Source organism: Sceloporus undulatus, chromosome 10, assembly GCF_019175285.1.
Source record: "Sceloporus undulatus isolate JIND9_A2432 ecotype Alabama chromosome 10, SceUnd_v1.1, whole genome shotgun sequence".
In the NCBI taxonomy this organism is placed as follows: domain Eukaryota; kingdom Metazoa; phylum Chordata; class Lepidosauria; order Squamata; family Phrynosomatidae; genus Sceloporus; species Sceloporus undulatus.
The window spans coordinates 14,270,956-14,285,306 of NC_056531.1; the positions used below are offsets into that span (position 1 = coordinate 14,270,956).

At 44.0% G+C, this 14,351-nt stretch overlaps 1 protein-coding gene across 1 annotated transcript in view; it reads right to left on the reverse strand.

Moving 5' to 3' along the window:
• HECTD4 (HECT domain E3 ubiquitin protein ligase 4) overlaps positions 1–2,328 on the reverse strand; it is a 426,162-nt gene extending 423,834 nt beyond the window's left edge. Inside the window, exons 1-3 of the mRNA XM_042441405.1 lie at positions 2,174–2,328; positions 927–997; positions 652–757 (exon numbers count right to left, since the gene is read on the reverse strand). Of these exons, the coding sequence (XP_042297339.1) occupies positions 652–757; positions 927–997; positions 2,174–2,232 (236 nt within the window). The 5' untranslated portion in view covers positions 2,233–2,328. The remainder of the gene's footprint in view (positions 1–651; positions 758–926; positions 998–2,173) is intronic.
• Between the last annotated feature and the right edge of the window lie 12,023 nt (positions 2,329–14,351).

Here is a 14,351-nt window from a genome sequence, read left to right on the forward strand (position 1 = left end):
AAGGAGAAAGGGGCCATTTGGCCCCTTTCTCCTTTGGTCCGCTGGGCACAGCCGTCTGAAGGAGCTCCGAAACGGAGCTCCTTCCGGGGTTGCGGAAAGGGCGCCCTAGGTGCCCTGCCGCGACTCCAATACGTCACAACCGCGCCGCCTCATTTGGAGGTGGCGCGGTCGTGACGTATCGATGGCGGCGGCTGTGTGGAACGGCTGCTATCATTTTGTGCGCGCACAGCGCGCACTAGGGTTAGGGCAGTGCGGAAGCACCGCCCCGTCTTAACCCTAGTACGCGCTCTGTGCATACTTTTTAGCCCGTCTGTAACGGGCCTAAGCTACCTTTTCATTAACAGAGAAGTAAATTTTTTCCTCCTTGTATCACAATTAACCTAAGAGCCCAGACAACATGGATATGATGTACTCTATAATCTTGGTCCATTTTAAACTGATGGTCTATTTGTTTTTAGCTGTCTCCCTTACCGAGAAGCTGTGGTATATTTTATGCTTTGCTTCTATAAATTAGTCATTTATCACAATACATAATGAATTCATTCATTCAGTGCACCTAAGCAACTCTTATAAAGTCTCCTCCTCAAAAGCTTCAGAATGTGCACTCTGTACATTATGCCCCCAATATGTAAGAAGACATGCATCATTTACCTGTAATTCTCATCATCTTCGCTGCCAAATCTGTTGTTCTGAAGTTGCTCTGCCAGGTTAGTCATGATCACATCGCGAAGCTGGGCCAGCCCACTGTTTCTCTCTCCTGTAAAGGAATCATTCATAGGAGAAGCTGGTTAGATGAGGGGCTTTGTTGTGAATTGATAATACAGGGAAAATTTGTTTCATTTAATGTGCAGCAGTCTCTGCTTTCTGGATCACAAACTTTTCATTAACAAATGCATTTTCATTCCAACATTTTTGAAAACTCATACCTTCCGTTAAGACCAGTTTCAGCAAGTTATTGATTTCTACTTCTCCAGGATACAGGATGTTTAGACCAGAACTTAAAAGGAGAAAAAGGGGGGAAATATTTTTACCATGGGTCTTGTGCTATCTTAAAGACTAACAAACTTTGTAGCATAAGCTTTTGATAAAGAAGCAATGACAAAACACAGAAGAGTTACAAGTGCAAGATGGAATTGCCTGGATCCATCATAAAATTGCATGGATGGGACAGGACATTTGCACAATAAAATCTCATCTGAAAACACCTTATGCTACATGTATTGTTACATTTTAGCTGCAGCCTTACCTTACGCCTGCCATTTCTAGATATGCCTTTTAGTTCTTAAAGCACTTTACACTCCTCTTTTTGTAACTATCACCCATCCAAGCAAATCACCAATTCGCTCATTTCGTACAGAAGGATCCAAGGCTGAAGAGCTGACCAAACCCACGCAGTAACCCCAGGAGGTAGTCGAACCTGAGTCCCCCACATTTGAGTCACCAGGGCAAACCAAGTGGGTATATTTTAATGAAGAGACTCAGTTCTATACTCCTCTATTCTGTTCAAGGAAATTTCTTGAAACACTTTTCAGATGCAATGACCTGGTCATGTAATTCAACCATTAGTTAACGTTTTCCTAATATTAAAAACAGCAAGAAAATAATCAACAGGCTGGAAAAACACGCTTAACATCAAAAAGAAATTACATACTACTCCAGGAGCTCATAAAGAGGCATGCAAGTCATTCTGGAAGATTCTGTTCTGAGGTTTTGGAACGTGTCCCATTTATATCTCCTAACAGAATACTTGAGACAAATGTTCTTTTCCCTTTGAGAAGCGTGTTATTGGATTATCCTAGCAAAGAATTGCACAGTTATACTGTACAAGTCTCTTTGCTTTGGCAAAAAGACAAAAGATAGAAGTTTTAAGCTTCAGACTGGGGCAGGAATTATTACTACTACTACTACTAATGTTTATTTATATAGCGCCATAAATTTACATGACACTTTACTGCAACTCCCAGCAGTCTAACAACATGAAGTGTAACACTACTAAGACTGTGGTTTGACTTGTACCTCTGCTCCAGACAGTGCAGATATATTAGCAAAATGAAGATCTGAATGGTGGCCTTGTGATTTCTTATTGATTGAGGCTTTAGAAGCTTTCACAGAAATTATCTTTACAATGGTTATAGAACTTTCTGATTTATTGGGATGAGTTAAGACAACACACCTGATGGCCAGACAGACTTCCTTCTGAATTTCAGGGCTGATCTGGTCCACTGGTGCCATCAGCAACTGCCATAGCAAGAGGCCAGATCGTCTCACAATATCCCGGTTCTTCTCGGTTTGTGGGCTGAAGAAGAATTTAAAAACCACCTGCAAGGACAACCATTGGGATGGGTGGAGATAGAAATGAAAAATCATCAAAAAGAATAATGTATTCTGGTGATTCATATCCTCATTATTGCTATAGTATAGATAATTCTAGCAGCTCAAGATAGGGAGCAAAAGCAAATGGACCCCACCAAGAAAGACAGTTTAACGTGATATTAGAATTCTCCTGCTTTTGCTTACTTAACACTGAGCTACACAGGACAACCCAAACAAATTGTTCTCCCAAGGCTTCCAAAAGATGCTCAAGTTTGACTTTTGCTCAATTTTAAACTGAGTTCCGTGAGGAAGGGAGACAATATTAAGGAAGGCGAAAGGGCTGGAGAAAATAGTCAAACAGACATAGAGGAAACAAAAAAAAAGTGCAAGGATCCAACAGTGGGAGTCAAAAAAAACTTGCACAAGCAGCAAGTAAATGGGACCCGTGCTCTGCAATGTCTCTACACTAATGCACAGAGCATGGGAAATAAGCAAGATGAACTTGAACTCCTAGTACAACAAAGCAAATATGATATAATAGGCATCACTGAAACCTGGTGGGATGAGTCTCATGATTGGAATGTGGAAATAGAGGGGTATAACCTTTTAAAGAGAAATAGGCCAAACAAGAAAGGAGGAGGAATAGCACTATATGTCAGAGATATTTACACCAGTGAAGAAATCCAAGACATCAATCATGGAAGCCAGGTGGAGAGCATCTGGATAAGAATCAAAGGGGAGGGAAACAACAAGGATGTTACGGTGGGAGTCTACTACAGACCCCCAAGTCAGACGAGGAATTGGATGATATCTTTCTAAAACAGATCACACAGTCAGAAAAGAGAGATGTAGTACTTATGGGCGACTTCAACTATCCTGATATTTGTTGGAAGTCAAACTCAGCAAAATCCTCAAGGTCTAGCAAATTCCTCACTTGCCTGGAAGACAATTTCATTGTCCAAAAGGTGGAAGAGGCAACAAGGGGGTCAGCTATTTTGGATCGGATCCTAACCAACAAGGATGACTTGGTTAATGGGGTGTAAGTGGTGGGATTCTTAGGTGGAAGTGACCATGTTCTCCTGGAGTTTGTTATACAATGGAAAGGAGAAGCCAGGCAGAGTCAGACATGCATTCTAGACTTTAGGAGAGCGGATTTCAGTAAACTTAGAGAAGTATTGAGAGTGATCCCGTGGTCAGAAATACTAAAAGGGAAGGGAGTTCAGGACGGATGGGAGTTTCTCAAAAGAGAGATACTGAAGGCACAATCTCAAACAGTTCCAGTGAGAAAGAAAAATGGGAGGTGTCTCAAGAAACCAGGATGGATGACTAAGGAACTTTCAACAGAGCTAAGTTTGAAACGGAACATGTATAAGAAATGGAAAAAGGGGGAAATCACAAAAAAGGAATTCAAAGAAATAGCAGGCATTTGTAGGGGTAAAGTCAGAAAAGCTAAAACGCAGAATGAACTCAGGCTTGCTAGAGATTTTAAAAAGAATAAAAAGGGATTTTTGGATATGTCCGCAGCAAAAGGAAGAAGGAAACGGTAGGGCCACTGCGTGCAGAAGATGGCAAAATGCTAACAGAAGACAGAGAAAAGGCAGAATTACTCAACACCTTCTTTGCCTCAGTCTTCTCAGAAAAGGAAAAGGGTGCTCCATTATCCTCAGGTTGAGCACCCTTTTCCTTTTCTGAGAAGGAAAACATAACAAGATGGTCGCCATGGGAAGGAAACATGGCCCGGTTGTGACCCCAGGAAATGGATTCTCCGACTTTGCCCATACCACTTGCAATTTACTTTTCCCAGCTGTTTTCTATGCCTGCTCATGCAAGCCACTCTGGAAGGCCAGAAGAATGAGAAGGATCCTCTGAATTGTTAGACAATTCTCTTACCTGAGGTGCCGTAATAAGGAGTGAACTGTGGCGTAATTCAGGGTCTCCCTGGTCCACCTTGGCCAAATCCGAAGTCACAGAGTTTCACTGGCGCATCCTAAGTAGTAAGAAGCGATATTCAAGAGAGTGCGTGGTTGCTCACTTTCACCACCAACCCATTCCGTCAACATTGTCTTGGTTAAAATGCTCAGGGCAAAAGGCAATGGTGAATGCTGACAACTGCAGCAGCTTTTCAAGAGAAGGGACGACTCCTGTGAAGGAGGGAAGGTGCACTGCTGCTGATGGGTGGGGATACCAATTGCAGACAAGGGCTAGACGGAAAAGAAACTAAGGGATGGAGAGCCAGCTTGGCCAAAATGACTTTTGATCTGCACAGCTTGCAAAATCAGTTAGGGGTTTTGGGATTTCTATTCAACCTATTTTCTGACAGGGAATTTCCCAGGCTGTATAAGCCACCAAGCACGGAGAATTAAGGGATGGTTGGACAAAGGGCTTCCGCACAGTGGGGAAAGAAGGATGGGCCACAGAAAGAGAAGGCAAGGAAACAAACACTCCAACACAGGCCCTAAGGTCAGAAAGGAGGGCAGTAGGCTTTGGATTGGAAGCAGGACCTGCGTGGGTTTGGAGGCAGTGAACATTCTCGTGATCAAAGAATTATAGAGTTTAACCAGAAAATTTCCATATTACAAAGAATTATCCTTGAAAAGAAGGTCTCAGGCTGAGAATCTCGAGTGCATGTTCAAAGAATGACAGTGTTGCAAGGCCACCGCTTCTGGAAAAAAGACACAAGGAAGTCAGCAAACACGAGGCATGGGACAAGTTTTCTGGCTCACAGAAGCACTTGAGAAAGGGGTCAGCTACTGCTGGCTAGATTCTGGGAGCTGTAGTCCAACATAGCTGGAAGCGGGAACTGTCGCCCCCTCATGCTACCTTCCAAGATAAAAATGTCTAGAGATACGTAACCCGTCATCTCATCATGGCTACAAGCTGGGAGTCGGTGAATGGGGGGCAGGGAAAGGGCTGTCATTCCTTAAAATTGTGGACAAAACAAAAACGAATATAGCCGTCGCCGAGCGAGCAATCGTTCCGAGCATGCCTGATGGACAAAGAAATGCCCACTGCCAAGTAAATGAAAGAACGTAAATTGTCCCCAGTTTGGGGCTAGAGGCACCCTTTTGTGCTTTACAAAGCGACTGCATTTCTGATTGAGACATGCTGTTTCTCCAGAGCCAAGGGCTTCGGGTGCTTCTAGAAACGCTCAGCATGCTCCCAGGATTCTCACAAGGCTTCCACAGAAACACACACTTTGCTCTCTTCTGTTTATGCAACGCCTGAGCCAATATTGCAACTGCAAACTTGAGACTGGTGGGCAGACCCCTCCAAAGCTTGCTTGAGAAGGGGATGAAAGTGATGCGCTGCGTTTGAAACCATTTGCATTTGACCCAAGCCACACTGCAGTTTACCACTTACTTGTTTTTGCTTTCATACACAAAGTTGTTACTCCGGTAGGCACATTCGGACTTTCAGTACCAAATGTTTGCATCACAACCAGCCCTTTCTTTGACCATATTAAGTGATATGTTCTGGCGCACACATGGCATGTTATGTGCAAGAACTAACATGAAGGCAGGTACGGCAGATCTCCATCCTCTTGCATATTGCTAAGGGGTGGAACTGTAGTCTCAGGTTGATTATGATGTGATCCAGAGACAAACATGACTCAAATGAGCATACATGGCATGCCATATCTTCTCTTCAAAGTGACCAATTGTTGAGCCCAGATAGTGAGGCTAAAATGCACAGTTATTTTTTTTTTTTTTTTTTTTTTTTTTTTTTTCTTTTTTTTTTTTTTTTTTTTTTTTTTTTTTTTTTTTTTTGTATTGTTCTATGATTATTGTCTCCCCCTCTAAAACAAGAAACCCGCTGGTGGGATGGTAGACATTGCACTTATGACAGGACCTTTTAACTGTCCAAGGCACAGAAAGAGTGACCTCTGAAGAAGCTACTTGTGGACTTCAACATGAGATTCTACAATTAATTCAAAGCATCTTGTCAATTTTTTATTTTTAGCTTATTTCAAATTCTGTTTTTCAAGCCAGGTAACCATGAGAACTAGGACAATTTACAAACATATATGCACTTGAATGATTCAGTTTCTCCATCCAGCCGACTGGTTAGACTGCATTCTCTTGGTATATCACTGTACGTAGGGCAAACTGATCTTCTGTTAAAGTTAACTTCCATTGGTTTTCTTGCAGGAGTATTTAGGACTCTGCCCATGACATCATAGGATTTAGGCGGGCCTGAACCCAAAACGGGTTGTATTTCTGAATTGTGGGAGGGGGAGTTAGCGAACATTTTTGAACGTAGGAGTCTTGAAAAATAACCAGTGCCCTGTTGAACGGACGGCGCATACAGACAACATCAGAACACGTGCTCAGAGTAATAGCTACAGACTTTCCCATGCTGGTGCACTGAGTCCATTTCATAAGCGATCTCAAATGGAAACATTTTACACTTCAGTATAAAAAATTGGTGAACATCCAAGGATTACGTTACTTCATAAAATGGTTTTTTTTATCCTGACATCTCCACCCCCCCCCTCCGCAGTTTGCCAACATTCAGTCAGAATAAAGACTTCAAATGTATTGTGATGGAAAAGGACAAGTTCAAGAACACACAGAACAAACAAAAAGTGTAGGTTTGCATTGTCCACAAAGCTTCCGTGATAAACTGCGCACCCCAATTTGAAGGGAAGTGGTTTGGGCCAGAAAACATCAGCAATCTCTCCCCACCCCCAGCCCATTGCCTTGAACCACATTCTGAAAAAGACCAGAAGAAAAACATCGATGCCAAAAGAGACAGGACAAAAAAAGCAACAACAACCCACAAACCAACAAAAAAACAAAACCTCATCACAAAAAAATACATTGCCTGCTCTCATGAAAAGACCAAGGAACTGCTGTTACTTAGCTTCATGCTGCATTAATAGTTTTCAGCTTAGCGCTTGCAGTTGGACGTGTGTGTTTATTTCTGAGAACTACAAAGAACCAGAAAACATTTCAACCTGTTCCAAATGCCTTAACACCGGGGGTGAGTGAGTGAGCAACTGGTGGCGTCCAAATGTCATGGACCAAACTCCTTCATTCTCCGCTCAGTGCAGCCTGAAGGGTGATGGGAATTCCAACACAAACCCAGTGAACATAATGCTAACAATTTCAACTAAAACCATGTGAGGTTTTTCTGGGGCTCAAACATATTTCTATGTAGACCAGTTAACTCCCCCCAAACGGTGTGCGTCTAATGGGAAATAAATTCAGGCTTCCGGGAGTTTTTTCTGAATATTTCCTGGCCACTTCTCACACAATGTCACACAATCGTGATTCTATCCCATCCAACCGTTCTAGTTTAGGGCCTTATTTATGCAAGACTCTAAACACACATAAAAAGTTAAAATACACATTTCGCTGCTTTGTAAGGGTTCTTAAGCCTGACATAGTTTAAAGCCTTGGCACACTTAATCCCGCCTGAAACCCAACCAGAAGGGTCAGTCTCCCAAGTTTTAACATGGAAAAATAAGCAAATAAAATACTGTGCCTCCGGCCATCAGAAAAACCGAAACACGTTTTTCGATTATAACAAGGCAGGCAAAAATATTCTGATGTTTTTGGAGGAGTTGGAGTATTTTTTTAAGCTTGTCTTCTTAGCCCCCCATCCCAAGAAATTGTCAGTATTATGAGCCTTCTCCCACGTTTCGCCTTAGACCAAGGAGGGTCGGGGGTTTGGGGGTTGGAGTGTTCGAACTTGCCTGCTTTGTTACTTGGCGCTTGCTTCTCAGTAACGTGCCGGGTGTTGGGATCTGTGAAAACAGTTCGCCCCTCCATCTCTCCCATTACAATTAGGAGCCGAGCCTGTTTAAAAGCATCCAGTTTGTTAATGAAAAAAAACCCACAACATTAATAAAACCCGTATGCTATCACTGCGTGTGCAAGCAAGCAGGCCTGCAGCAACTGCTTTGTAAAGCTCTGTCGTTGAGTCAGTCTTAAGGGCAGGGATCACTGAGATCGACAATTCGGATTGGGAGGTGTAAAACAATCTGTCTTTCAGACTCGATAAGTGCTTTTGGACAACTCTCCCCAGTGGCTTAAGGAAAAGCCTTGATTACGTTCAAGGAAAAACGGAGGCATTTCAGGGTGAGGCGTTATCTCTGCAGAAACTTATGTGTGCGCTATGCAATGTTATTTAGGGGCGGCTCAAGCTCCTGCCAAGCCCAAACATTCAGTTCCATGAACTGCCCATTTGCTTATTGAGGCTTGAATTAGGGAAATCTACAGTCAGATCGAAGATGGGAAAACCCTGACCGGCCTGGAATTCTAGTATTGTAGTCCAAACCCACATTTCCCAGCTTTGGTCAGACCAATCTCCACTCTGGCCAGGCTTAATGACACCCAAGATATGGTACAGGGACCAGTCAATATTTTGTAAAGAGCAGGTTTACATTGTCCATCTCTAGAGGGTTTCTTCTTTAGGCTGTATGCCTTCCAGTATTCAGAAAATGGCACCCGAAGGCTAGGAACTTAGCCCCGAGACGACAGAAAATGTCAACACACTCTGAACACAAACCTGCTCTACAATGAAAAAGAAAGCACACAAAAGCACGAGGAAAAAATGAGCAGACTACTTGCCCTTTTTGGTTACAAAAAGTGTCTGAGATTCAAACAGCGACCCCTAACACACGCTCAGCAAGCAGGGAAAGGCATCCCAAAACAAAGCCCATCCCTGCACAGCCTTAACTTGGACTGGATTCAGAGGGAACTGCACCATGGTTAGCATAGACTTCAACAATCTGAACAATATTGGTAAGCCTGGCAACATCATGTGAAGCCGGACCTAATAAGGAAAGGAAGAGGGGTTACCATACACCTTACAAGATTTTTTAATACCCCCAATGCATGTGTGGCAACTCAGGAAGAATAAAGTCCATCGGAGACATGCTTGCACCATTATGACAAGAAACTGCTACTTTTGAAGTTTGGCATTCAGTTTCCTCCGACTGCATCACTTAATTCTGCGCCTACTAAGCCTGTGTTATAGCATCTGCCAGTGATGCAACCTCACTCATCTGGTGACGCACGCTGGAGTCAAACTTATGTCAAATAAAGCTTGTTCAATCTTTAAGGTGATTGAAAAAACCTCTTTTTGTGCAGACTCCCACTACTCTCCTGAACCGAACTATGCTATCTTTCCTAATGTCTTCTTGTCCCCCGTTGTAGATGCAAGGACACCACGGCACTTCCTTTATCAAAGCGGAATGGCCTCCATGTGTTCAAAGGCACAGAGAATATAAGAACCAATTTGAGAATACAAGCAAACCCTTTTTGCAAAAACCATACCTGGCTTCAGCAGTAGGTAACATAGGTGCTATTTACTTGAATGGATTGTTAGTTGTGTTTTCTATTAACACATTGTTTCAGTATACAAGGAGTGGGGAAGATACATGAGCGGAAAGCCCAATTATTCGAATGCTTCCAAGGATGATGTACCATACCTAATTTCTAGCTTTTGTGGTCGTCAGTAAGGATTTCAGGCAAACCGTTCTTGAGACGATTTTTCATGCAAGACCCCTGCTACAGACACAGTAGACTAATTGGTAACCGGAGCCTGGGGGAAACTTACAGCTTACAAATGGCATTACACTTAAACTAGAGAAAAATAAGGAAGCAACTCCTCCCCAATCTCTATCTGCATCTATCTCCACATCGACTGTTTTGACACAGCATGATACAAAGCCTACATCAAAGGATCTAACACTAACTTAAAAGTCTGGGTCTATAGTGCATTGTATTTGTTGTTGTGAGCCTTTTAGTCATCTGACTTATGTTGACTATAAGTGAAAACTATAAAGGGTTTTCTTTGCTCTCTCTGAGGCCTGAGAAGATGGGGACTGCGACGGTTCACCTCGTGGGTTCCATGGCAAAGTGGGGATTGAACCCCGGTCTCCAGAATCACAGTCCAACGCTCAACCACTACCAACATGTTGGCCTACCATCCAAATCCCAGATCTATCCAGGTTGCTGGGGTCACTTAACAGTGATGGAAACTCAAAGCTTGGAAACGTTTTTTTTTTTGCTCGCCTCCCAGCTGTTCAGATCGTAATGCATCCACCGCCGTTGACCTACCAGTGAGGTATTTTAGGAGTTAATAGTTCCAAAAAAGTTCGTTTCCTATTGCTCTGCCGAAACCCTTTGGCAGAGTTTCAGATATGTCTCTGGTTCTGATCTTTTCCTGCCAAGCCTAAACTAGGGCCCCTCTGAATGGACACAAAGGCCCAACCCCAAGTACTGTCATCAGTTCAACTTGCTCTGACATTTTAGAAGAAATTCCCAGACCCTGGTTGACTACAAGAAACATATAAGCCTTTACATTAAACTTTACCTTAAAATTCGTGACCTGGCACCAAGGGACAGCTGCGCTTGCTCCCTGAAAATGTAATCTATCCTCCTTAGATTGTGACTACAAAACTACCATCAGAAGCTGCTGGACTCAAGCATGCTGGCGCGCATCCTGACTACTCTGGGTAGAGAAGGGCCTTGGCTCTAGGGAAGAAGAAAACCATCCACTAAAATGGCTCAGAACCACCGTTTCTGTAACAGAGATCCATCTGGTTACCTCTGTTTGAGTAAGTGGTGCTATGATGCCCTGTTTAAATATTTGAAAGGGATGTCATATTGAGGAGGGCAATTGTTTTCTGCTGCTCCAGAGAACAGGACCCGAACAATGGATGCAGCTTCAGGAATAAGAGATTCCACCTAACATTAGGGGGAACTTCCTGACAGTAGGGCTGTTCGACAGTGAAACAAACTCCCTCAAAGGTAGTGGTGAGTCTCCTTCCTTGAGGTCTTAAAGCAGAGGCTGGATGTCATCTGTATGGATGCTTTGATTGGATTTCTGCTGGCATTGGGGTTGGACTGGATGGCCCTGTGCGGTCTCTTCCAACTCTAAGAGTGGTGTCTCTCCTTCACGATCGTGGCATGCCATAAGGGACTTAAAATTAGTCTTTTGCTGGACAGTCCATTTGGGTGGTTCTATTAGGGTTATTCATGAAGCTGAAGGGTCACATATGATTTTTCTCTCACATGCCCCCAGCCAATCCTCCTGTATGCAAAGTCACACTTTGTTTTGACAGGACCTATTCAAAGGCTATAAAAACAAACGTGTTTTAGAACAATTACAAGGAGCTCCTGCCTGAGAGTTTCTGCGGCGGACACCTAATTTGAGCGCTTGCTGAAGCAAGATGAGTGCAAACGGAGGCGTGGTCTAGGTGGAGCCTTGCAGAATAACATTGACCAAAGTATACTAACTAACTGTTATTTGAACTCTCTTAAGGCATCTTTTTTTCAATACCCTAACCCGAGGGATGAGGCAGTGATTTCTGCGGGGGGATCCCAGCAAACCCTCGACGGCTCCATTATTTCAAGGTGCTCATGCAGGTGACAGCAAAGGAGGGGACAGTTCTTACTTACTGGCCCTGATTCAGCTCCCTTGTTTCTGAGTCCATTGTTTATATGTGGTATTCTTCCAAATAGAGTTTTCCTGTTTTTCCAAACAAAAGAAACGAAATGGATAATTTAGCCTCTCTGGCATGAGGTCAAAGAAGATGGGAGTTTACAAAAGTCCTGAGTTTAAATCTGTATTGGTTGTGTTTTCCTACTTTTGTCGGAAGTAAAGCAACACGTGGGACAGTAAGCAACAAATGCATTTAAGCATACATTTTATAGCAGTCTCTGAGTGCCCAGTGCACAATGAAGATTGTTGAGTAACATTTAATATATATTCTATAGCAGCATCTCCAGAAATCCTGTTCAGGACTTAAGAGCATGGGCCTTGCGAAGCCATTTATTCCTCCTCCGTCTCACAACTTGTTTCATGAAAAAGCTTGGAAATTGCTGTTTTATTTTCCCTTCAGACAGCCAGAATCTCCCTCCAAATGTCAGTTGCTGGTCGGGGCATTCTGGCAGTTGTATTCCAGAAATCCCTTTGCAGGTGTCTACACACCTACAGAGGATTCCCCAAAGGTCCATAACCGGAAATGAGAACATCTGGCAATTTATGAACAAGATGTTTTGCGTGTCTTTTTTGGCACTCGCAAAAAACAATTTCTGGATTGCTTAACTGGCAGTCCCAGTACATGTTGCTTCAGATCAATCCCAGGTTGTTGATGTGTGTCCTTAATGACGGTAAGGGATAGAGGTGTGGAATAATGTGTGTCTCCATTATTTGCTAACCCAGAACCTCCGCAAACTAGTTCAGCCCAGTCCATGGAGAAGATTGCTAGGGCTGCAGTCCCAACTCTGAAGGTGGAGACTTCCCGCTTTCTGGCATGCTTCTAAGTAAAAAAACAATCTTTGGCATGACTGCTTCTAATACAAACAATTATAGTTGCTGTTTAGCACCTTGGCTTTGGACTTTTTAGAGACGGTGCTTTGAACCCCTGCTCAGTCCGGAAACCATTGAGATGTACAACATTTTCAACTAAGTGACACTCTCTCAACTAAGAAGATGCCAATAAACAAAGCTCTCTAAGATTAATATTGAAAAGAAACCCTCTTATAGGGTCACCATAATCTCAGAATGACGATAAGGGAGGCAACAATGTTGAATAATCCATTTCCCATCCTGGGTTTGATGCGATTTGGGAGCATTGTCGACCCATTGCCTTCCAGATACAAGGCTGCTGCTTTATTGAATGAGGAGGTACCAACATTGGCTTTTAAGCAAGAGGCTAGGAATGGGGATTCCTGCAGTGGCAGTCTGCAACATGTCCGAGGCACTCTTGCCCAAAGTGTTCCAAAAGCAAACAAAACCCAATGGGTTCAGTGGCCTAGGTGGCTGTCTGCCCTTGGACACTTGCAGATGATCTTGTAGCACTTTGAGTACTGAACTGAATGGTCTCCTTCCTGCAGTCCCAGAGCGGAGGGGTCCAGGGAAGACCAAAGTGCTTGGAGGAGCGCTCTAGTCTAGCAAAGGTCATGACTCCATCTTCTTTCTTTCAGTTCAGCTCAAATGGGCTCCAGCACAGAGCAAAGGTGCTACGATGCAAGTTGAAGGCTTTCATGGCTGACATCCATCGTTTTGGGTGCGTTTTTGGGGCTCTGTGGCATGTTCTGGAAGAGTTTAGTCTCTTAGGGATGTATGGTTTCAAAAAAGGAAGCTTGAGGAGTCCGGAGTGTGATCCAACCAGAAATGGCGAAGGGTTGGAACCGTGGCCTTCAAGGAGGAGGATTCGTGATTTGTTCAGCCTTGGAGAAAAGGGGTTAGGTGGGACACGGTTGCCCTGTTTAAATAGTGGAGGGATGTCATTGAGGAGGAAGCAAGCTTTTGTTTTTTCTGCTGCTCCAGAGGACTAGGACTGGAACAATGGATGCAGTGCAGGGAAAGGAGATGCCACCTCCATCAGTTCTCCGGGTCCTTTATCCGGGATTCAACCCCAAGCCCTAGCGAAGTTGACTCAGGGAAATGGAGAAGAGAGGTTAAGAGCGACATGAGGAGCCCTATTTAGATACTTGAGGGATGTCATATTGAGGAGGGAGAAGTTGTTTTCTGTTCTGTCTCTCCAGAGAACAGGACCCAATGGAAAACAATGGATGCAAGCTAAGGAAAGAGTTACAGCTCCCATTAGGAGGGACTTCTGGGTGGCTCAAGGCTGCTGAAAGGAAAAGATCCGGTGTGGCAGTCTCTCATTTGGAGGTTTCTTCCAAAGGCTTCGGCTTGCCGTGGTGGGCCCTCCTCCAAGAAGCCGTTTGGCCGCCCGGATCTGCTCTGGCTCAGGCATGGAAATTTCTGGATATTGGAGTTTGTACTGAGGCCAAGCGCCAGCCTTGAGACTGGAGAGGAAGGCGACGGCATGCGAGTGTAGTCTGGGGGCAGCTACATGGGAGTGAGGAACCCGTTTGGTCCGCTTAGCGCTTTCTGGTCAAGGGATGATTCTGGGAGTTTGGTGTGGGGTCCAGAGCGGGATCTTTAACTCTTTCTGGCGCAAGGCTCTGGAAGTTTCTGGGGGGAGTTTGGTTGGTTTGTGGGCCCCGAGTCGTCCGCTCGGGGCCAACAACAACTCAACTCAGATTCCAGAGCGCTGTGGGCTTTGCAGG